At 40.1% G+C, this 24,129-nt stretch overlaps 1 protein-coding gene across 4 annotated transcripts in view; it reads right to left on the bottom strand.

The window, feature by feature from the left end:
* Nucleotides 1–23,424, bottom strand: part of LOC122681803 (prostaglandin F synthase 1-like) — a 36,982-nt gene extending 13,558 nt beyond the window's left edge. The window contains exons 1-3 of one of the 4 annotated variants that reach the window (XM_043884252.1): nucleotides 23,399–23,424; nucleotides 2,645–2,755; nucleotides 1,596–1,769 (exon numbers count right to left, since the gene is read on the bottom strand). In XM_043884252.1, the coding sequence (XP_043740187.1) occupies nucleotides 1,596–1,679 (84 nt within the window). In that variant the 5' untranslated portion in view covers nucleotides 1,680–1,769; nucleotides 2,645–2,755; nucleotides 23,399–23,424. The remainder of the gene's footprint in view (nucleotides 1–1,595; nucleotides 1,770–2,644; nucleotides 2,756–23,398) is intronic. The other 3 variants (XM_043884254.1, XM_043884255.1, XM_043884253.1) reach the window with 3 other exon arrangements.
* Between the last annotated feature and the right edge of the window lie 705 nt (nucleotides 23,425–24,129).

The raw sequence follows: 24,129 nt of genomic DNA, 5'->3' as shown, positions 1-24,129 counted from the left end.
AGCCGCAGTCCATGGGGTCGCAAATAGTTGGACACTACTGAGTGACTGAACTGAGCTGAAAAGCATCAAGAGACCAGGTGAAAGCTTCTGGGACCTCTGCCTACCAGTGAAGCCACATAGAATACACCAATTAAAAATCTGTATCTATTCAAGTTGTACAAAGCGATGTTCTCATGTAAGTATCCATTGTTAATGATTAATACAATCATGCTAATAACAGATCTGTCACCTCACATGGATAACTTTTGGCTGTGGGGAGAATACTTAATATCAGGTCTCTTAGCAAATCTCATGAATAGAATCCATTTTTAAACTATATTTACCATGCTCTACATTACATCTCACAACTTATAACTGGAGGTCTGTATCATTGACCATTATCTTGCCATTTTCCCCAGCATGTACTCAGTTTCTGGTCACCATTCCTCTACCCTCTGCTTCTGAGTTTCACTTGTTTAGATTCCACAAACAAAGAAATCAGGCAGTATTTGTCTTCCTACTTCTGGCTTACTTCACTTAGTTTAATATTCCCCAGGTTCCTCCACGGTGTTGCAAAAGGCAAAAAAGGATAACTTCTTTTATAAAGGCTGAATAATATTCCATTTGTTTTTATGTGACTTAGAATCTTTCCTTTTTCAAGGAGGTAAATCCTTGGTCTAATGGCCCTCTTTTGGCTCTAGTCCCGGTTTTCCTTGAGTAATGAACTGGTGAGCTTCAATAATAGCCTGAACCTTTCCCTACCCTCACTCCACATTGCTATACAAAGTAAACAAGCACTGTCTTCTATCTCCAAAGTATTTCTGAATATTTCCTTCTGTTTGTAGATGAAAACAGCAGGACTTAAAGTTTAAGGACCAGTTCCTTGTCACAACCACATACTCTTAAGGACAAGATGGACAGCCAATTTTCTGGCTTCCAGTCTAGAGTCTTGTCCACTAGGCCCTCTTATGAAGAAGGACTGAAGAGTATAGTAAGAATAAAATACAAATGCTACTATTGAAACCTTGCCTGAAAGAATGTAGCTTATCCCCTCTAATGAAGCTATACTTTCCATTAGGAGAAGTTTCCAAGCAGAAACAGAAGTACAGGGCAAAACACTGGAGTGTTTCTTTCCTGGCACTGAGCAGGTATCTCACAGTAGAAAAGCAATGTCTCCAATTAGTTTTTAGTCACCTCATCTTCAGGACCTTCCACCTGAAATACTTCTCTGGGTCATGTTTTTGGAAGAAAGAAAATGTTCTGGAATTAATGAAACATACAGAGAAACCCCACCATTACAATGCTCCTCAAAGCAAAGCAGCTGACAGTCAGTGTTTTTGACAGCCGAGTCTCACCTCTTCTGCCAAGCTGGGAAAGAGACAGAAACTGGAGGGGAACCCAGAGAAATCTGCAGGTGAGCACAGCCTCAGACCCTGATGTGGAGTGGAGACTGGATGCTCTCTCCCGTTTCACAGGGCATGGTTCTAGCCTGGTTAGTGGAGCCACGCGATCCTCCCAGAGTCACACAGGAGTTCAGTGGTTGACAACCCAACTCCCCTTCCTCTCATGTCACATCCACTACTATTTATATCTCAACCCTAAACCACTACTCTTACCTCCTTAGGTGCATAGGTTCCAAATCCCAGGATAGGAATGAAGTGGCCATCACTAAGCTTCACCCTCTGACATTGGGTTTCCATTGCCTGTTGCTCCTCTGAGTAAGCAGACTCTGATTTTTTTCTTCTGCCTTCACAGGTTATAAATAATAGGAAGGTAACGCCCCAGCTGCACTGTCCAATGTTAGGAGATACATTGTAGGAGGAGCATGATTACATCAGTTCCCGTGGAGTGAGAAGAGAATTAAAGCCAGTTAACTTGCTTGGGCTTTTTTATCAGTATAATCTTAAGATACATTTCGATGAGGTTGGCTGAACAAGCATTAACTGTATATTAGACTAGAAACTTCCACATAGCAATCTTTTTTCATTTTTCTAATTATGAAGTTGAATCTTATGGTACAAATACACAAAGAGAATCACACAATTTAAAGGAATGATTAATAAACATTTTAAAAAATCTTATCCCTTCATAAAGAATGAAAACTTCAAATGAAAATAAATTTGTCTTTTATTTTTCCCACCAGCAAAATTATTTTGCTTTACAGACCTGACGGTGGTGAAATCCTGAAAAGGACACCAAAACCACACATTCTGGCCAGTTTTGGGATACCATGTGCAGTGTGCAAACAGACTCTTAGAGGGTTTATACTTTGAACTTAGTTATATAACTTTTAGAAAGCTATCATAGTGTAAATTATACATATTTTATATACTTTGCTATTTTGCTCAACCTTACCCATGAAAGAAAAACTTGTAAGCAAGTTAAATTGTAACAACTTTGGGATGAGTAAGGGAAATTGTGGGGCACTGATATAGTGAAAAGTTGTGAAACCAAATAAAATTTAACAGAGTGACGTGAGCAAAATGGTGGGCTAGGATGTATTGAATTCTCCCTTAGAAACAAGAGAAAACAATCAGAACCCAGATGAAAAATGTCATATGAGCGCTAGAGAACAGTCAAACAAAATCTATGGCAACAAAGTGAACACATAATTATGAAAAATCCAGAAGAGGATGAAAGGACATTTCGCAGTGGTTTTACTCACCTGTACCCTCCTCCTGCCTGGGGCAGTGCAATCTTGATCTTTAAAGAGCAGCGGCTCAGCTCCCTCAAACCAGAGTGATCACAGAAAACCTTAACGCAATGTTCCAACCTACTTGGGGATAGCCGGAAGATGAATGTTTGCTTTACCTAAACAAGCTTGAACTGAAGAGCAGCTGTCATGTCTCATTACAGCTGCAGGGGGACTATACATATGTGGGACCAGGGACAAAAGATTAAGGGTGGAGACCTAGACTAGACTATGTAAAACCCTGAGTAGAACTGACCTGTGGATTTGGGGGACATAGGGCATTCAAAAACAGCCATATATTCATGGGAATAAAACAGCCACCCATGGGCCAGGTAAGATGTTGACTCAGAAATAAATTGAGCAGCCTTTAGCTTTCCTTTGGACTGATCCCAGGCAAGGAGCCAGCCAAGTTAACTAGTGAAGTCCAGTCATGACGTGGAGGAAATCAACCAAGAGTGAGTAGTTGCCTGTTTTTTCAGTACCCAATGATGAATGCACAGACACACACAGGAACACACACACACACACACACACACACACGACAGAAAGAAAAGAAGGAAGGAAGGAGAAAGAAAGAAAAAAAGAAAAAGGAAACCATGGTCCAGGAAAGGAAGATAATAAATCGGCACTGACTCTTCCAGAACAATCACAGGAGCCACAGTTAGCGAACAGTGAGTGTCACAAGCTGTCCTGGGGAGGAGCTCCAGGTGGGCAAGAAGACGCTGAGCTCAGCTCCCCCAGAAGCACATCAGGGTCACATCTCCTGAAAACACATGACACCAACAGGAAGCCTCGTCCACTCCAAGGCTGTACAGAACTGTCCTCACAGAGCTGGGTGGGAAGGGAAGAGAAGCCATCAGGTTAGGACTGAGCCCCCAGGAGGGCCCCAGATGAAATGGGGGGACAGGGGCTCAGAGGTCCTCCCTGGAGAGACCCGTGCACACCATGCACTGGGCACTGCAGCCCTGGGATGACCCCAGGAGGTCATGACCCCATAGCTGCTGTGAACCCAGGGGGACCCAAAGGAGATCTGCAAGAACCTCAACTCCAAACCCTAGATGGCCGAAGATTAGTTCAAGGATTAGTTCAAGGCATAAATCCAAACACTACAGAAAACGTTCTGAGTTTAAGAGAGAAGAGGTGGTATTCAAGATAAACTCAATTATAGTGATTAAATATAAAAAAATCTCAATGTTGTATCAATAGGGAGGCATAACCAGGAATAATATTATGGAAATAGTAAACAAAAATGACTAAGGGATACCATGCAATGTCTGTCAGTTGGACAAAGACAATGTGTGGTAAAGTGTTGACAGAAAATGTTATTCTATTCAGCTTTACCACAAATATGATTTGCAATGACTTTTTTTTCCATCCTGTGGTTTGTCTTTCCCCCCTCTGGTAATTTGTTTCAGTGTGAAACAGTTTTGAGTTTGGATAAAGACTAATAATAATTTTTCCTTTTATTGCCTGTACTTTTGGTGTCAAATCCCCCAAGTTGTGACCATATCCAATGATGAGAAACTTTTTCCAGAGGTTTTCGTCTGCAAATTTCATACTTGTATATTGTATGTCTAGATCTCAGAAGCATTTGGAGTTGCTTTTTCTATAAGATCAACTCCCAACTTCTTTTTGCATGTGGATACCTAGTTTTCCCATCACTGGTAGTTGAAAAGACTGTCCTTCATAACTGTATCTATCTATTTAAAACAGATGTCATTTAAGTTCATGCTCACTCTGAAAGATCTGGGTTTCCCTTATAGCTCAGTTGGTAAAGAATCTGCCTGCAATGAAGGAGGTCTGGGTTTGATACCTGAGTTGGGAAAATCCCCTGGAAAAGCAAATGGCAACCCACTCCAGTATTCTTGCCTGGGAAATCCCATGGACAGAGGAGCCTGGCGGGCTACAGTCCATGGGGTGGCTTGCAAAGAGTCTGACGTGACTGAGAGGCTGACACTCACCATTTACTGTAGGGTCAGTTTAGTGAGGATCTCAGCTGTGCTTCTCTAGGAAACTCTTTGTCTCTTCTTCAATTCTGCATGACAATATTACTGGGTAGAAAGTCCTTGGTTGTAGATATTTTTATCCTTTCAGTATTCTGAATATATTATGTAACTCCATTCTGGCCTACAATATTTCAGCTGCAAATCAATTGAGAGCCTTGTGGGGATTCCCTTACATGAGACTCAGTTTTTCTCTTGCTCCCTTTGAAATTTTCTCTTTAATATTTGGCAGCTGTAAGTCTTGGTGTGGGTCTCCTCGGTTTCATTTGTTTGGGACTCTCTGTATTTCTGGCACCTGGATGTCTTTTCCTTTCTTTAGGTTTGGGAAATTCTCTGTCATAATTTCATCAAATGCACTTTTCTGTGCCTTTCTCTTACTCTTCTCCTAGGACTACTGCTATGTGAATATTACTACACTTGATCTTGTCCCAGGAGACCACGCTTGTGAAAAATTGATTTTTTTTTTACTGTTCTGAGTGAGTGATTTCCATTATTCTGTCTTCTAGGTTGCTTACGCATTATTCTGTATCAGCTAACCTGTTGTTAACTCTTTCAAAAGTACTTTTATTTCATTTATTGTGTTATTCAGCTCTCGTTGAGTCTTTTTTATATTTTCTAGCTCTTTGTTGAAGTTCTCACTGTGTTTCTCTAGTCTTTTCAAAATATATTATTGTAACTTAACAATGTTATATGTAAGTCCTATGGTAACAACAAAGAAACTAAAATAGAGTATATGGAACATAAATATAAAAGAGATGAGAATCAAAGCTGTCACTATGAAAAATCATCTGAACATAAAGGAAAGTGGTAATGGAGGAAATAAGGAACTAAGTCACACCAAAAAATATAAAAAGACAAAGTATTTTCCTATCAGTTATTACTTTTAATGTAAAAAAATTAAACTCCATATTCAAATAATATATTTTGTCAGAATAGATTTTTAAAAAATATATAGCATTTCTGTCATTATAAGTGATTTACTGTAAATCTAAGGACAAACCTTCTTTGAAAGGAAAAAGTGACCAAAGACATTCTATGTACACAGTAACTAAAAGAGAGCTGGTGTGACCACACTCAGTTCAGTTCAGTCGCTCAGTCGTGTCTGACTCTGCGACCCCATGAACTGCAACATGCCAGGCTTCTCTGTCCACCACCAACTCCCAAAGCTTTCTCAAACTCAAGTCCATTGAGTTGATGATGTCATCCAACAATGATCTCTTCCTCTGTAGTCCCCTTCTCCTCCTGCCTTCAATCTTTTCAAGCATCAGGGTCCTTTCCAAAGAGTCAATTCTTTGCATCAGGTGGCCAAAGTATTGGAGTTTCAGCTTCAGCATCAGTCCTTCCAATGAATATTCAGGACTGATCTCCTTTAGGATGGCCTGGTTGGATCCAAGGGACTCTAAGAGTCTTCTCCAACATCACAGCTCAACAGCATCAATTCTTTGGCACTCAGCTTTCTTTATAGTAACTCGCATCTATACATGACTGCTGGAAAAATCAGAGCTTTGATTAGGCAGACCTTTGTTGGCAAAGTAATGTCTCTGCTTTGTAATATGCTACTTAGGTTGGCCATAGCTTTTCTTCCAAGGAGCAAGTGTCTTTTAATTTCATGGCGGCAGTCACCATCTGTGGTGATTTGGGAGCCCAAGAAAATAAAGTCTCTCACTGTTTCCATTGTTTCCCATCTATTTACTATGAAGTGATGGGACTGGATGTCATGATCTTACCCTTTTTAATATTGAGTTTTAAGCCAGCTTTTTCACTCTCCTCTTTCACTTTCATCAAGAGACTCTTTAGGTCTTCTTCACTTTCTGCCATAAGGGTGGTGTCATCTGCATATCTGAGATTATTGATATTTCTACTGGCAGTCTTGTTTCCAGCTTGTGTTTCATCCAGCCTGGCATTTCACATGATATATTCTGCATATAAGTTAAATAAGCAGGGTGACATTATACAGTGTTGACGTACTCCTTTCCCAATTTGGAACCAGTCCATTGTTCCATGTCCGGTTCTATCTGTTGTTTCTTGATCTGCACGTAGATTTTTCAGGTGGCAGGTAAGGTGGTCTTGTATTCCCATCTCTTGTATAATTTTCCACAGTTTGTTGTTATCTTCACAGTCAAAGGTTTTGGCGTTATCAATAAAGCAGAAGTAGATGTTTTGATGAAATTCTCCTGCTTTTTTGATGATCAAATTGGATGTTGGCAATTTGATCTCTGGTTCCTCTGCCTTTTCTAAATCCAGCTTGAAGACCTGGACGTTCACGTTTCACATACTATTGAAGCTTGGCTTGGAGAATTATGAGCGTTACTTTGCTAGCATGTGAGATAAGTGCACTTGTGTGGTAGTTTGAATGTTCTTTGGCATTGCCCTTCTTTGGGATTGGAATGAAAACTGAGTTTTTCCAGTCCTGTGGCCACTGCTGAGTTTTCCAAATTTGCTGGCATATTGAGTGAAGCACTTTAACAGCATTATCTTTTAAGATTTGAAGTAGCTCAAGTGGAATTCCATCACCTTCACTAGCTTTGTTCATAGTGATGCTTCCTAAGGCCTGCTTGACTTCACATTTCAGGCTATCTGGTTCTAGGTGAGGGATCACACCATCATGGTTATCTGGGCCATGAAGATCTTTCTTTGTATAATTCTTCTGTGCATATCAGAAAATTTAAAGGTTTTAAAATAAAAGTTGTGACAAGACAAAGAAGGATATTCTACACTGATAAATGGCGAATCCACCAAGAATATAGAGAAATTACAAACATAGATGGGCCAAACATCAGAATTCCAAAATAGATGAAGCCAAGATAGTTAGAGTTGAAGGGAAAAACAAATACCACTAAAGCACTAGTTGGAGACATTAATATCTACTTTCAATAATCGATAAAACAACTAGACAAAAGACCAATGAGGAAATAGAAAGAGATGCTCGAACAAATCTATGCCAACACACTGAATAATCTAGCTGAAATGGAAATTTTCTAGAGACACACAGTCTGTGAAGACAAAATCCTGAAGGAACAGAAAGCCTGAGTAGACTTATTTCTACCAAGCAGATTGAATCAATAATTAGGAAACTCTCAAGAAAGAGAAACCCAAGCCAGACGACCACACTAGTAAATTCTGCCAAGCATTTATAGCAGAATTAACAGCAATCATTCTTAAATTCTCCAAAAAATATTCAAGAGGAAGGAATACTTTCCAACACATTCTATCAAAGCCAGCATTAGCCAGAGACCAGTACCTGACAAAGATACTACAGAAAAGTCAACTACAGACAGATGTTTCAGATGATGATTGCCACAAAATTTCTCAATAAAATATGGGAAAATTGAATTCAGGAGCATACTAAAAATTATACATCATGACCAAATGAGACTCTTTCCTGGGCAACAGCTGTGTACATATTTATTTTAGTAATGGCAATACACTACATTAACAAAAAGCAGGGGGGAAAATCACATGATAATAACAAGTGATGTAGAACAAAGACTGTGACACAACTCAATACTTTTATGATTAAAAAAAAAATTCAATAAACCAGAAATAGAAAGAAGCTTTCTCAACATAATGAAGCCTATACATAGATGGCAGAGGAATAGGACGGGGAGACCACTTTCTCCACCACAAATTCATCGACAGAACATTTGAACACCGAGCAAATTCCACAGAACAACTTCTGAATGCTGGCAGAGGACAACAGGCACCCAGAAAGGCAGCCTATTGTCTTCAAAAGGCGGTAGGCTCCAGCTTCATCCATCTCATTAGGACTGGTTCAAATGAATGAACATTACAGCATACTAACACATATATATGGAATTTAGAAAGGTGATAACGATAACCCTATATGCAAAACAGAAAAAGAGACACAGAAATACAGAACAGACTTTTGAACTTTGTGGGAGAATGTGAGGGTGGGATATTTCAAAAGAACAGCATGTATACTATCTATGGTGAAACAGATCACCAGCCCAGGTGGGATGCATGAGACAAGTGCTCCGGCCTGGTGCACTGGGAAGACCCAGAGGAATCGGGTGGAGAGGGAGGTGGGAGGAGGGATCGGGATTGGGAATACATGTAAATCCATGGCTGATTCATATCAATGTATGACAAAACCCACTGGGGGAAAAAAAAAAAAAAAGGCGGTAGGACAAAATATAAAAGATAAAAAGAGAGACAAAAGAGATAGAGACAGATCGATCCTGGGAAAGTGAAAGTGAAGTCGCTCAGTCGTGTCCAACTCTTTGCAGCCCCGTGGACTGTAGCCTACCAGTCTCCTCCATCCACGGGATTTTCCAGGCAAGAGTACTGGAGTGGGTTGCCATTTCCTTCTCCAGGGGATCTTCCCAACCCAGGGATTGATCCCTGGTCTCCCTCATTGCAGGCAGACGCTTCACCCTCTGAGACACCAGGGAAGCAGTCTTTAAAAAGAAGTTTCTAAACACCAGCAAACACTCTCTCTGGCGGGTCTGTGGCAAGCCTTGGAATCTCAGAGGGCAAAATAACTGGGAGGAAAAATAAATAAATAATTAAAACCCACAGATTACCTGCCTAACAGCAACTCCCAGTGGAGAAGCAGCCCAGACGCTCTCATCCCCCAGTAGCAAGCGGGAGAGGGACAGCGAGGAGCGGGCTGCATGGCTTTGGGTAAGGACAGGGCCTGAATACCCTGAGGGCAATTTGAGGGAACTAGCTTGAGATAGCAACCCACACTGTGGGATAGCTATACCACAATCCCATGAAAAGCCCTAACCTAAGACACCGCCGGGCATGCTCACAGAACAAAGGACTGAGCAGAGCTAGCTGGCTGCAGACCAGCCCATGCCCCGCTGGAGACAGGCAGGCTGGAAGGGGGCAATTGCGGCCCCAGAGAGGCATCCTATACCAAACTGCAAGCAGGCTTCTCTGCTAACCAAGACTTCTTGGGATTCCAGATGATTGACATCCGCAGGGAGGATTGCAGCTAGAGACCAGCTCCCCAGAATAGACAAATGGCACACCTAAGAAGGTGTGCCCGTTGTATACCCAGAAAACTGAGTGGCTAGAATGGGGGAGGGCATAAGCCGCAGCCTTCAACTGGGGGCGACTACACACGCCAAGGACCTGGTCACCTGAGCTGCTCGGACCTGGGATGGGTGCAAAACGCAGGCCCAACCAAACCTGCACCTTTGTGGAGTACCTGAGAACCTGAATTTGAGCAGCTTAGACGTGGGAAGTGCGTGAACCAGGGCCCACATCAGACAGTTCTTGGCAGAACAACCTAGAATCTGAGCAGTGTAGACTGGGAAAGCACACATGCCGTTAGTGGGGGAACCTCAGTGTGGCTGAATCACTGTGAGCACACGCCAGTGATATTTGTTCACAGTGTTCCTCCCTTCCAAAGCAGGACTGAACAAGTGAGCCTAAAAAAAAAAAAAAAAAAAAAAGTGACCACCACCGAGCCCCCTGTGGCAGGGCGGAAATTAGACTCCGAAGAGACCAGCAAACAGAAGCTAAAATAAACAGAGGGAACCGCTTTGGAAATGACAGGTGCAGTAGATTAAAACCCTGTAGTTAGCACAGACTACAAAGAAAGGGGCCTGTAGACCTTGAGAAGTACAAGCCGGACAAAGGAACTATCTGAAGATGAACTGACCCCACACTGTCTGCAACAGCTCCAGAGAAATTCTTGGATATACTTTTACTATTACCATTTTTTAAATGAAAAAAATGAAAAAAAAATTTTTATTCTATTTTTTTATTTTTAAGTTCCCATTACTCCTTTAATTTTCATTTTTATAACCTACTATTACCTTGCAAAAATAAAAAGACCGTATTTCTAAAACAAACTTCATATATATATATTTTATAATTTCTGTGATTTTGTTTTTTGTTTGTTTTTAATTTTTCTTCTTTTTTTAATATTGTATTTTTGGGAATCTAACCTCTACCCAAGATTTTTGATCTTTGCTTTTTGGTATTTGTTATCAACTTCGTACCTTTAAGAACCCAATCTTCAGTACCCATTTTCACTTGGGAGCGGGATCACTGGCCTGATTGTTCTCTCCCCCTTTTGACACTCCTTTTTCTCCACCAGGTCATCTTTATCTCCCCCGGCTCCCCTTTCTTCTCTACCCAACTCGGTGAATCTCTTTGTGTGTTCTGGGCTGTGGAGAACACTTAGGGAATTGATTACTGGCTGGATCTGTCTCTCTCCTTTTGATTCCCCCTTTTATCCTCCTGGCCACCTCTGTCTCCTTCCTCCCTCCTCTCTCTTTGTAACTCCATGAACATCTCTGAGGGGTCCAGACTGTGGAGAGCACATAGGGAAGTGATTACTGGCTAGCTTGCTCTCTCGCCATTTGATACCCACTCTGCTCCTCCTGGTCACCTCTGACTCCCTCTCCCATCTTCTCTTCTCCATGTAACTCTGTGTACCTCTCTGGGTGTCCCTCACTGTGGAGAAACTTTTCATCATTAACCTAGATGTTTTATCATTGGTGCTGTATAGATGCAGAAGTCTTGAGGATACTGTAAAAATAAGACTGAAAACCAGAGGCAGGAGGCCTAAGTCCAAATCCTGAGAATACCAGAGAGCTCCGGAATCCAGGGAACATTAAACGATAGGAGCTCATCAAACACCTCCATACCTACACTGAAACCTAGCACCACCTGAGGGCCAACAAGTTCCAGAGCAAGACATACCATGAAAATTCTCCAGCAACACAGGAACATAACCCTGAGCCTCAATATACAGGCTGACCAAAGTCACACCAAACCCACTGACATCTCAAAACTTATTACTGGACACTTCACTGCACTCCAGAGAGAAGAAATCCAGCTCCACCCACCAGAACGCCGACACAATCTTCCCTAACCAGAAAACCTTGAGAAGCCACCCGTCCAACCCCACCCACAGCGAGGAAACTCCACAATAAAGAGGAAACACCAACTGCCAGAATACGGAAAGGCCACCAGAAACACAGCAATATAAACAAGGTGAAAAGGCAGAGAAATACCCAGCAGGTAAAGGAACAGGATAAATGCCCACTAAACCAAACAGAAGAGGAAGAGATAGGAAAACTACCTGATTAAGAATTTCAAATAACAATAGTGAAAATGATCCAAAATCTTGAAATCAAATTGGAGTTACAGATAAATAGCCTGGAGACAAGGATCGAGAAGATGCAAGAAAGGTTTAACAAAGACCTAAAAGAAATAAAAAAGTCAATATATAATGAACATTGCAATAAATGAGATCAAAAGCACTCTGGAGGGAACCAACAGTAGAATGACAGAGGCAGAAGATAGGACAAGTGAGGTAGAAGATAGAATGGTGGAAATTAATGGAACAGAGAGGAAAAAAGAAAAAAGAATTAAAAGAAGTGAGGACAACCTCAGAGACCTCTGGGACAATGTTAAATGCTCCAACATTTGAATCATAGGAGTCCCAGAAGAAGAGGACAAAAGAAAGGCCATGAGAAAATACTTGAGGAGATAATAGTTGAAAACTTCCCTAAAATGGGGAAGGAAATAATCACCCAAATCCAAGAAACCCAGAGAGTCCCAAACAGAATAAACCCAAGGTGAAACACCCCAAGACACATATTAATCAAATTAACAAAGATCAAACACAAAGAACAAATATTAAAAGCAGCAAGGGAAAAACAAGAAATAACACACAAGGGAATTCCCATAAGCATAACAGCTAATCTTTCAATAGAAACTCTTCAGGCCAGAAGGGAATGGCAGGACATACTTAAAGTCATGAAAGAAAATAACCTACAACCCAGATTACTGTACCCAGCAAGGATCTCATTCAAATATGAAGGAGAAATCAAAAGCTTTACATACAAGCAAAAGTTGAGAGAATTCAGCACCACCAAACCAGCTCTTCAACAAATGCTAAAGGATCTTCTCTAGACAGGAAACAAAGAAAGGGTGTATAAACTCGAACCCAAAACAATAAAGTAAATGGCAACAGGATCATACTTATCAATAATTACCTTAAGTGTAAATGGGTTGAATGCCCCAGCCAAAAGACAAAGTCTGGCTGAATGGATACAAAAACAAGACCCCTATATATGTTGTCTACAAGAGACCCACCTCGAAACAAGGGACACATACAGACTGAAAGTGAAGTGCTGGAAAAAGATATTCCATGCAAATAGAGACCAAAAGAAAGCAGGAGTAGCAAAACTCATATGAGATAAAGTGACTTTAAAACAAAGGTTGTGAAAAGAGACCAAGGCGGACAGTACATAATGATCAAAGGATCAATCCAAGAAGAAGATATAAAAATCATAAATATATATGCACCCAACATAGGAGCACCACAATATGTAAGACAAATGCTAACAAGTATGAAAGGAAAAATTAACAATAACACAGTAATAGTGGGAGACTTTAATACTCCACTCACACCTATGGATAGATCAACTAAACAGAAAATTAACAAGGAAACACAAACTTTAAATGATGCAATAGACCACTTAGACCTAATTGATATCTATAGGACATTTCACCCCAAAACAATGAATTTCACCTTTTTCTCAAGCACACACAGAACCTTCTCCAGGATAGACCACATCCTGGGTCATAAATCTAGCCTTGGTAAATTCAAAAAAATTGAAATCATTCCAAGCATCTTTTCTGACCACAATGCAGTAAGATTATATGACAATTACAGGAGAAAAACTATTAAAAATTCCAACATAAGGAGGCTGAACAACACGCTGCTTAATAACCAACAAATCACAGAAGAAGTCCAAATATGCATAGAAACAAATGAAAATGAAAAAACAATAATCCAAAACCTATGGAACACTGTAACAGCAGTGCTAAGGGGAAGGTTCATAGCAATACAGGCTTATCTTAAGAAACAAGGAAAAATCAAATAAATAATCTTACTCTACACCTAAAACAACTTGAAAAGGAAGAAATTATGAACCCCAGGGTTAGTAGAAGGAAAGAAATCTTAAAAATTAGGGCAGAAATAAATGCAAAAGAAGCAAAAGAGACCATAGCAAAAATCAACAAATCTGAAAGCTGGTTCTCTGAGAAGGTAAATAAACTTGATGAAACATTAGCCAGACTCATCAAGAAACAAAGGGAGAAAAAAAATCAAATCAGCAAAATTAGAAATGAAAATGGAGAGATCACAACAGACTACACAGAAATACAAAGGATCATAAGAGATTATTATCAGCAACTATATGCAAATAAAATGGACAACTTGGAAGAAATAGACAAATTCTTAGAAAAGTACAACTTTCCAAAATTGAACCAGGAAGAAATAGAAAATCTCAACAGACCCATCACAAGCATAGAAATTGAAACTGTAATCGGAAATCTTCCAACAAACAAAAGCCCAGGACCAGACGGCTTCACAGCTAAATTCTGCCAAAAATTTAGAGAACAACTAACACCTATCCTAGTCAAACTCTTCCAGAAAATTGCAGAAAACTGCAGAGGAAGGGAAACTTACAAACTCATTCTGTGAGGCCGCCATCACCTTAATACCTAAATCTGGCAAAGATGCCACAAAAAAAAGAAAACCATAGGCCAATATCACTGATGAACATAGATGCAAAAATCTTTAACAAAATTCTAGCAAACAGAATCCAACAACATATTAAAAAGATCATACATCATGACCAAGTGGGTTTTATCCCAGGGATGCAAGGATCCTTCAATATCCACAAATCAATCAATGTAATACACTACTTTAACAAATTGAAAAATAAAAACCATACAATTATCTCAATAGATGCAGAGAAAGCCTCTGACAAAATTCAACATCCATTTATGATAAAAACCCTCCAGAAAGCAGGAATAGAAGGAACATACCTCAACATAATAAAAGCTATATATGACAAACCCTCAGCAAACATTATCCTCAATGGTGAAAAATTGAAAGCATTTCCCCTAAAGTCAGGAACAAGACAAGGGTGCCCACTCTCACCACTACTATTCAATATAGTTTTGGAAGTTTTGGCCACAGCAATCAGAGCAGAAAAATAAATAAAAGGAATCCAGATTTGAAAAGAAGAAGTAAAACTCTCAGTGTTCACAGATGACATGATCCTCTACATAGAAAACCCTAAAGACGCCACCCGAAAATTGCTAGAGCTAATCAATGAATATTGTAAAGTTGAAGGATATAACATTAACACACAGAAATCCCTTGCATTCCTATAAACTAACAATGTGAAAACAGAAAGAGAAATTAAGGAGACAATCTCATTCACCATTGCAACGAAAAGAATAAAATACTTAGGAATATACCTACCTAAAGAAACAAAAGACCTATATATAGAAAACCATAAAACACTGATGAAAGAAATCAAAGAGGACACAAATAGATGGAGAAATATACTGTGTTCATTGATCAGAAGAATTAATATAGTGAAAATGAGTATATGACACAAAGCAATCTATAGATTCAATGCAATCCCTATCAAGCTACCAACGGTATTTTTCACAGAACTAGAACAAGGAATTTCACACTTCGAATGGAAATACAAAAAATCTCGAATAGCCAAAGCAATCTTGAGAAAGAAGAATGAAACTGGAGGAATCAACCTGCCTGACTTCAGTCTCTACTACAAAGCCACAGTCATCAAGACAGGGTGGTACTGGCACAAAGACAGAAATATAGATCAATGGAACAAAATAGAAAGCCCAGAGATAAATCCACGAACCTATGGACACCTTACCTTTGACAAAGGAGACAAAAATATACAATGGAGAAAAGACAATCTCTTTAACAAGTGGTGCTGGGAAAACTGGTCAACCACTTGTAAAAGAATGAAACTGGAACACTTTCTAACACCATACACAAAAATAAACTTAAAATGGATTATAGATATAAATGTAAGACCAGAAACTATAAAACTCCTAAAGGAAAACATGGGCAAAACACTCTGACATAAACCACAGCAGGATCCTCTATGACCCACCTCCCAGTGTATTGGAAATAAAAGCAAAAATAAGCAAATGGGACCTAATGAAACTTAAAAGCTTTTTCACAACAAAGGAAACTATAAGCAAGTGAAAAGACAGCCTTCAGAATGGGAGAAAATAATAGTAAATGAAGCAACAAAGAATTAATCTCAAAAATACACAAGCAACACCTGCAGCTCAATTCCAGAAAAATAAATGACCCAATCAAAAAATGGGCCAAGGAACTAAACAGACATTTCTCCAAATAAGACATACAGATGGCTAACAAACACATGAAAAGATGCTCAACATCACTCATTATCAGAGAAATGCAAATCAAAACCTCAATGAGGTACCATTACACGCCAGTCAGAATGGCTGCTATCCAAAAGTCTACAAGCAATAAATGTTTGAGAGGGTGTGGAGAAAAGGGAACCCTCTTACACTGTTCGTGGGAATGCAATCTAGTACAGCCTCTATGGAGAACAGTGTGGAGATTCCTTAAGAAACTGGAAATAGAACTGCCATATGACCCAGGAATCCCCCTCCTGGGCATACACACCGAGGAAACCAGAATTGAAAGAGACACGTGTACCCCAATGTTCATCGCAGCACTGTTTATAATAGCCAGGGCATGGAAACAACCTAGATGTCCATCAGCAGATGAATGGATAAGAAAGCTGTGGTACAGATACACAATGGAATACTACTCAGCCATTAAAAAGAATTCATTTGAATCACTTCTAATGAGGTGGATGAAACTGGAGCCTATTATACAGAGTAAAGTAAGCCAGAAAGAAAAACATCAATACAGAAAACTAATGCATACATATGGAATTTAGAAAGATGGTAATAATGACCCTGTATACGAGATAGCAAGAGAGACACAGATGTATTGAACAGTCTTTTGGACTCTGTGGGAGAGGGTAAGGGAGTGATAATATGGGAGAATGGCATTGAAACATGCAAATTATCATATGTGAAACAAATCGCCAGTCCAGATTTGATGCAGGAGACAGGGTGCTTGGGGCTGGTGCACTGGGATGGCCCAGAGGGACGGGATGGGGAGGGAGCTGGGAGGGGGGGTTCAGGATGGGGAACACATGTATACCCATGGCAGATTCAAGTCAATGTATGGCAAAACCAATACAATGTTGTAAGGTAAAATAAATAAATTCATTAATTTTTAAAAATGAAGCCTATACATGAAAAAACCACAACTCATATCAGATTCAGTGATAAAAGACTGAAAGCATTTCTGGTTAAGATCAGTAATATAGAAGTTTTACCAGTTTTTACCACTCATGGTAAACATACAATCATCAGTTTCAGCTATAGTAATAAAAGAAACAAACAATAATATGCATTCAAAAGTAATAAAATTATCTCTGTTCTGAGATGGCATGATCATTTATGTAGAAAACCATAAAGATAAAACAAAAAACTGTTACAACTAATAAATAATTTTAGCAGAGGTGTAGGATGCAATATCAAAACAGAAAAGTCAGTTACATTTCTATACACTAAGAATGTAAATTTGTATGTAAATCTTAAAAGAAAAACTGTAAAGCAATTCCACTGGAAAAAAAAAAAAACATGAAAAAATAATGCATTTGGAAATAACCAAAAAGGCAAAAGAAATGAATAATTAGCAATACAAAATTTGCCTGAAGGAAGTAAAGACAAAAATATATGGAACAGCAACCATGTTTCATTAATGAAAGATTTAATATTAAGATGACAAAACTAATCAAAGTGATCTGCACATTCAACTGAACTTTACATATGCCAACAATATTTGGAGGAAGGGGAAGTAGAAAAACTAACCCTAAAATGCATCTGGAATTACAAAGGACCCTGAATAGACAAAACAATTTTGAAAAGGAAGAAATAAATCTTGGAAAGTAGAAAGTAAAGAAACAACAGAGAACAGAATTTGGTTTCTCACAATTTGAGCTTTCATAATTAACTACAAAGCTACTATAATCAAAACTGTGGGTAATGGCATAAAGACAGATATAAAGACTAGTGAAATAGAACTCATACAGAAATAAACACAAACATAATATATGATAACTGACAAGGTTGCAAAGACCATTTACAGGGAAAAGTCAGTCTTTTTAACAAACAGTGCTGAATAAACTTCATATCTGTATTCAGAATAAAGAAGCTACCCATTAACTTTCATCGCACACACCACACACACACACACACACACACACACACACACACACACACACACCCCAAAATGCATTAAAGGCCTAAGCATACAAGACACAAATATGAAACTCAGGAGAAAAGCTAGAGGGAAGGCTTCAGTACATTAGATTTAATGTTTCATAATAAGCACAGGCAAAAGACAGATAAATAAATTTTGTCAAAATTCAGAATACTTTTGTATCAAAGAAACTATCAAGAGACTGAGAGGACAATCCACAGAAAGGGAAAAAAAAACTTTGCAAATCTTATTTCTGATAAAGCTGAATAGCGTGGAAATTCCTGGAAACACCCTAAAAACCTTATTTCAAATTGCTTGGCTTGGTGTTCTTTACTTTTTAATCCTTAATATGTCCATAATTAAACTTTTGATTATCCCTGCCTAGTGATGAGTAATGTAAAGTGTTTTTATTTCCTCAGTCTTTTGAGTTTGTCTTGGCTACCGCTATTTCTCTTCCCTACTGAATTCAAATCATTTTCTAAGAGCATTTGGATTTATACCTTGAACTAGTCCTAGGGTTTCCCAACCAGCAGACATGGACATGGTAGAAACTGTCACAGTCTCTGTGTGAACGGACAACACACAGGAAAGGAAACACATTCTTCCACAAATATCACACAAAACACTGTCTTGTATTCTCTCCACACCCTCCAGTACCAACTTCTGTTCCTCTTTGACTTCAGTTTTCTACACAGTGCATCCCAAACCATAGTAACTGTGTAAACAGGATGATAGTAAGCTCCAAGTAATGGTGGCCCAGGTGCTTTGGTCACGTTCCCCAGTTCCTGCTTCTGTTCCCTCCCCTCCATGTCTCAGAACCACCACCTGTTCTTTATCTTTGTATTCTTGTACTTACCAGATCTCAGAGTTTGAGGGAACTTGAAGTCCTGTCACAATCAGAGGATAAGTGTGATCAGATCACAACAGGAATAAAGTGGTACATCAATAAACATCATCTTTTATAGAAGGAGTTGATAATAATGTATAAGAAGTGCTCAGATTCTCAAACAAGCATTCAAGGAGCTCTTTTTAGGTAATGTGCATTTCAATATCTGCTGGGTATTCATCCAATCCATCTTCATTGAAAACACAGTCTTCATGTCCTGAAGCAAGTACATCTATTGTTCTTGATCTGGTAACTAGAAAAGTCTTCTCACTATAGTGTGCATGATTTCCACCCACAAATTCAGATGAGTGGGAAGGAATCACAGTTTTTCATTTTGCTTGGAATTGATATCTTTGTGGCTATTTCAAACATGATCTTTCATGGAAATGGTAGCTGAAGAACATACTCTATTCTAGATAGAGAACCAAGACTTGGGAGCACCCCCATCATCAGGGATTAGCTCCATAGAGACACCCATTGTCCCAAGTCCTTTGTGCATTCAAGTCCAGGTGCCTGAATGGTGGTCAGCTCAGCTCCAGAGGAAAAAGAGGGTTACTGCTTTGAGGTCTCAGCATCTAATTGTTGATATAAAAGAGAAACAAGGGAAAAAGTTTTAACAGAATGGCCTATATGAGTGTGTGAATGGAGGACAGCTTGGGACCATGCTGGGAGAAAAGACCTCCCCATCAGAAGACCCTTTTCTGATTCTCCAGACCACAAAGAGTCTCTCTTAGATGGCATCTGGAAGGTTTCATGTGAATTTTGGCAATCACAGTAGAAACAGATATCAAGGACTATTGTTCAAATATACAGAAATTCAAGTCATTTACTTTATTATTTGTTCACAAACTCTTGAAGTTGCTTTCAATAAAGACTGTGGTCTTCATCTCTAAAACTTCTTTAGTTTTCCCTTTCGGGGAAGAACACTGACCTTGTGATACATGACACATCTAATGTACACAACAGGTCTGGTGGATCCAAGGAAGACAACTCATTCATTACTCACCATCCAGCAAACACCAGATTTACTGTCACATATATGTAACAATAAAAAGGCAAGGCGTTTTCTGTACCTCAGCATTTATGTGCCACAGAAACTGTATGCCCTGCAGAAAATAAGGTGAAAAAAGAGTCTGTGATCACCTGGGTTTCAGAAATTAATTAAAACAATATCCACTGTCCTTTCCAAAGCATGGAAAACTGCCCAAGGCTGCGGTCTGTGAAGGAGTAGAGGTAAAAATAAAAATGATCTTAATCACAGATACACTTGTTGCAAAATGCCATGCTGATGGAACAATAGCATCAATTATACTCCTCAACATCCTGGTGCATATATGTTAACCAGTGGTATATCCTCTTTCTGTATTGACCCCTTCAACACTCTGTTATGCTCTTCTGTGTCTTTTGTTATAGACTGTATTTTAGAGTTTATTTTGTCTGATATGAGTATTTCCACCCCTCACTGTCTCATCATTTTCATTTTCATGAAATGTCTTTTTCATCCCTTTGCTGACAGTCTCTTTATCTAAAGAAACATAGCTCTGCAGTGAGTCTCTTGTAAGAAGCATATAGATGGACTCGTGTTTTATTATTATTATTATTCAATCAATCAGCCAATCCATCTTTTGACCAGATAGTTCATTCCATTGACTTTTAAGGTGATTATTGATAGGATTGTACTAATTGCCATTTTGTTACTTGTTTTCTGTTTTCTTTCCTCTAGTTTTGTGTTGTTCTTTTATTCTCCTTTGCCTGGCCTCTTGATGAAGGTAAAAGAGGAGAAAGAAAAATCTGGCTTAAAACTCAACATTCAAAAACAGTTTATGGCATCCAGTCCCATCAGTTCATGGCAAATAGATGGGGAGAAATGAAAATAGTGACAAAAATCAGTTGGATTTTTCTTGGGCTCCAAAATCACTGTGGACAATGACTGTAGCCACAAAATCAAAAGACACTTGCTCCTTGGCAGAAAAACTAACAAAACTAGACATTGGATTAAAAAGCAGAGACTTCACTTTGTCAGAAAAGGTCCATCCATATAGGCAAAGCTATGGTTTTTCCAGTAGTCAAGTACAGATGTGAGAGTTGGACCACAAAGAACCCTGAGCCCTGAAGAATTGATGCTTTCCAACTGTGGTGCTGGAGAAGGCTCTTGAGAGATGCTTGGACTGCAAGGAGATCAAAGCAGTCAATCCTAAAGGAAATCAACCCTGAATATTCTTTTGAAGGACTGATGCTGAAGCTGAAGCTCCAATATTTTGGCCACTTGATGTGAAGAGCCAGCTCATTGGAAAAGACCCTGATGCTGGGAAAGATTGAAGGCGGGAGGAGAAGGGGCTGACAGAGGATGAGGCAGCTGGGTGACATCACTTGAGTTTGAGCAAACTCCAGGAGATGGTGAAGGTCAAGGAAGCCTGGCATGCTTCAGTCCATGGTGTCACAGAGTCAGACATGACTGAGCAACTGAACAACAGCAACTTGTGGTTTAATGATTTTCTTTAGTTGTTTGCCTGTGTTCCTTTCTCTCTCATTTTTGTGAATTGATTGTAGACTTGTGACTGGTATCCTCATTTTAATTTGATAACCATTTAGGTTCAAACACATTCTAAAGGATCTGCATGTTTTACTCTCCTCTCGCACATTTTGTGTTTTTGATGTCATGTTCTTCCTTTCCTATAAACTCTTACTTCTTGGTGGCATCTTTTTTTCCACTTAGAGTGGATCCTTTAACATTTCTTTTCTGATTATTTTATTATTGATGAATTCTTTTAGTTTTTGCTTGTCTGAGAAGCTTTTTAGGTCTTCTTCAATTCTGAATGATAATCTTGTAGGTTATCTTGCATTTAATTTTTTCCTTTTGGTACTTCAGAAAGATCATGGCATAGTCTTCTGCCTACATAGTTTCTGCAGGAAAATCAGCCAATAATCTGATGTGGTTTTCCTTGTCTGTGACATGTTGTTTTTCTCTTGGTGGCTTAAGAATTCTTTTATCTGTAACTTTTGTCATTTTGACTGTGATATATCTTGGTGTGGGCAGCTTTGGTTTTATGTTATTTGAGACTCTGTGCTTCCACACCTGGATAACTTTTCCCTTCTTTGGGTCCTGGTTCTTTGGGGTCATAATTTCATCAAATGTCTTTTCTGCCCCTTTCTCTCTCTCCTCTTTCTAGGACTCCTAGAATGTGGATGTTAGTATACCTGATGTTGTCCCTGTGGTCCTTTAAATGGTTCTCTTTTTTTAAATTGGAGGATAATTGCTTTACAAGGGTGTGTTAGTTTCTGCTGTACAACAAAATGAATCAGCCAGTTGTATACATAGGTCCCCTCCCTTTGAGCCTCCCTCCCATTAAACCATTCTCTTCTTTAAATTTTGCTTTTCTTTTTGCTGTTTTTATTGCATGATTTCAATAATGGTATCTTTCAGATCACTTCTGAAATCTGTATCACCTAGCCTGCTATTATTTCCTCGTAGTGTGTTTTTCTCTCTGAGTTATCATAATCTTCAGTTCTGACTGGTTATTGTCTTTAATATTTTCTAGTTACTTCTTAACACTCTTCATTGTGTTCATTTATTCTTTTCCCTTGTGAAGTTAGAATTCTTATTACTAATTCTTTGAAATATGGTAAATTATTTTGGTGAGTTAACTGTCTTATTAGCTATTTTTGCAGGGCTTTTTTTTTTTTTTTCTTATTCTTTAACTTGAACAACTTCCTCTGTCTTCTCAATTTGCTTAACTTCCTCCAACTGTATGAAATTAGGTGAAAAAGTTACCTATACCAGTCTTGCAGGGGTGTCCTTGTGTGGACATGTCCCTGTGCAGTCTGCAGTCTGTGTGCCTGGAGGCTTTGGGACAGAGTTGGAGCAGAAGTGGGCCAAGGTCAGGCCTTTCCCAGGGTGTACTGGCAGCTGGCAGTTTGGTGGGAGGTTGAGAGGGAGGCTAGATCCAGGGCCAAGTGTGAGCAGAGGCTTTTCTTGTGCTCTGTGGCTGTCCACACCCTACTGGACCAGGCGTGTCCCAAGGCGCTGAAGCAGAAGCCCTGACTGTGGCCTTAACTTGGCTCTACCTTGTAGGTGTGCACCCCCCTCCCCAACTCTGGCACCTTTGCTCCAGAGGGTGGCAGAGATGGAGGGAGGTGTGCTGAAGCAGCCCCTGGTGCGGGCGGCCGTGCCTGTGGTGCAGACCTGGCACACCATCAGAGCCCCAGATCCTGCTCCTTGGTCCCCTCTCTGATGGCCGCCCTGCCACATCCAGATGTCCTGCTGGTGTCAGCCTGCTCTGTACCCCCCACTGCCCACTCTGCCCAGCATGGGTGGCCCCTTGCCCCGGGGGGGTGAACTGGATCCAGGGGTGCTGAGGGGGCCATCTGTGGGCCAGGGGGCACACAGACTGCCCAGTAAACAGGCTGAGTCCTGGGAAGTGTCCTGCCGCCCCCTCAGCGTATTCCAGGAGCAGGAGTGGGTGCATTTCTCTGTATAGGAGTCACGCTCCTGGGCCTCCTGCGGGTCCCCCTGGATTCACAGCAGCCGCGGGGCCGTGACCTCCTGAGGTCATCCCAGGGCTGCGGTGCCCAGTGCGTGGTGTTCATGGGTCTCTCCAGGGAGGACCTCCGAGCCCCTGTTCCTCAGCTCCTGGGGGAGCTGAGCTCAGCGTCCTCTTGCCCACCTGGAGCTCCTCCCCAGGACAGCGTGTGAAACTCACTGTGCACTGAGTGTGGCTCCTGTGATTGTTCAGGAAGAGTCGGTGCTGATTTATTTCCTTCCTTTCCTGGATCATGGTTTCCTTTCTTTATTTCTTTCTCCCTTTCTATTTTTCTTCCTTCCTTCTTCCTTCCTTTCCTTCCTTTCTTCTATGCTGAGTGTGAATGTTGTTGTGTGTCTGTTTGTGGTCATATTGGCTACTTGAAACACGAGGCAAATATTTGCTCTTGGCAGATTGATTCCTTGTCCTGACTGAACTTAGCTAGTTGGTTTCCCATGCTCCTAGTCCTGGGATCAGCCCAACAGGAAAATTAAGAGCAACTCAGTTCATTCCTGAGTCAACATCTTGTCCAGCCCATGGGTAGCTTTCTGATTCTCCTGAATTTGTGACTGTTTTTGAATGCCTTACTATCCCCAAAACCACACCACAGTTCTACTCAGGGTTTTACTTATACATGGTCTAGTCTATGTCTCTACCCTTACTCCTTTGTCCCTGGCCCCATATGTAAATATACCTATAATACATAGCCTTCCCTGCAGGGGACTTCCTTGTAACTCAGACAGTAGAGAGTCTGCCTGCAACACAGGAGACCCTGGTTTGATCCCTGGGTCAGGAAGATCCTCTGGAGAAAAGAATGGCAACTCACTCTGGTATTCTTGCCTGGAGAATTCCATGGACAGAGGAGCCTGGCAAACTACAGTCCATGGGGTGGCAAAGAGGTGGCTAAGTCA

This window comes from Cervus elaphus, chromosome 23 (assembly GCF_910594005.1).
Source record: "Cervus elaphus chromosome 23, mCerEla1.1, whole genome shotgun sequence".
Taxonomy (NCBI): domain Eukaryota; kingdom Metazoa; phylum Chordata; class Mammalia; order Artiodactyla; family Cervidae; genus Cervus; species Cervus elaphus.
Note: the sequence above shows the minus strand (reverse complement) of the source record. Positions and strands in the feature narration are given on the sequence as shown.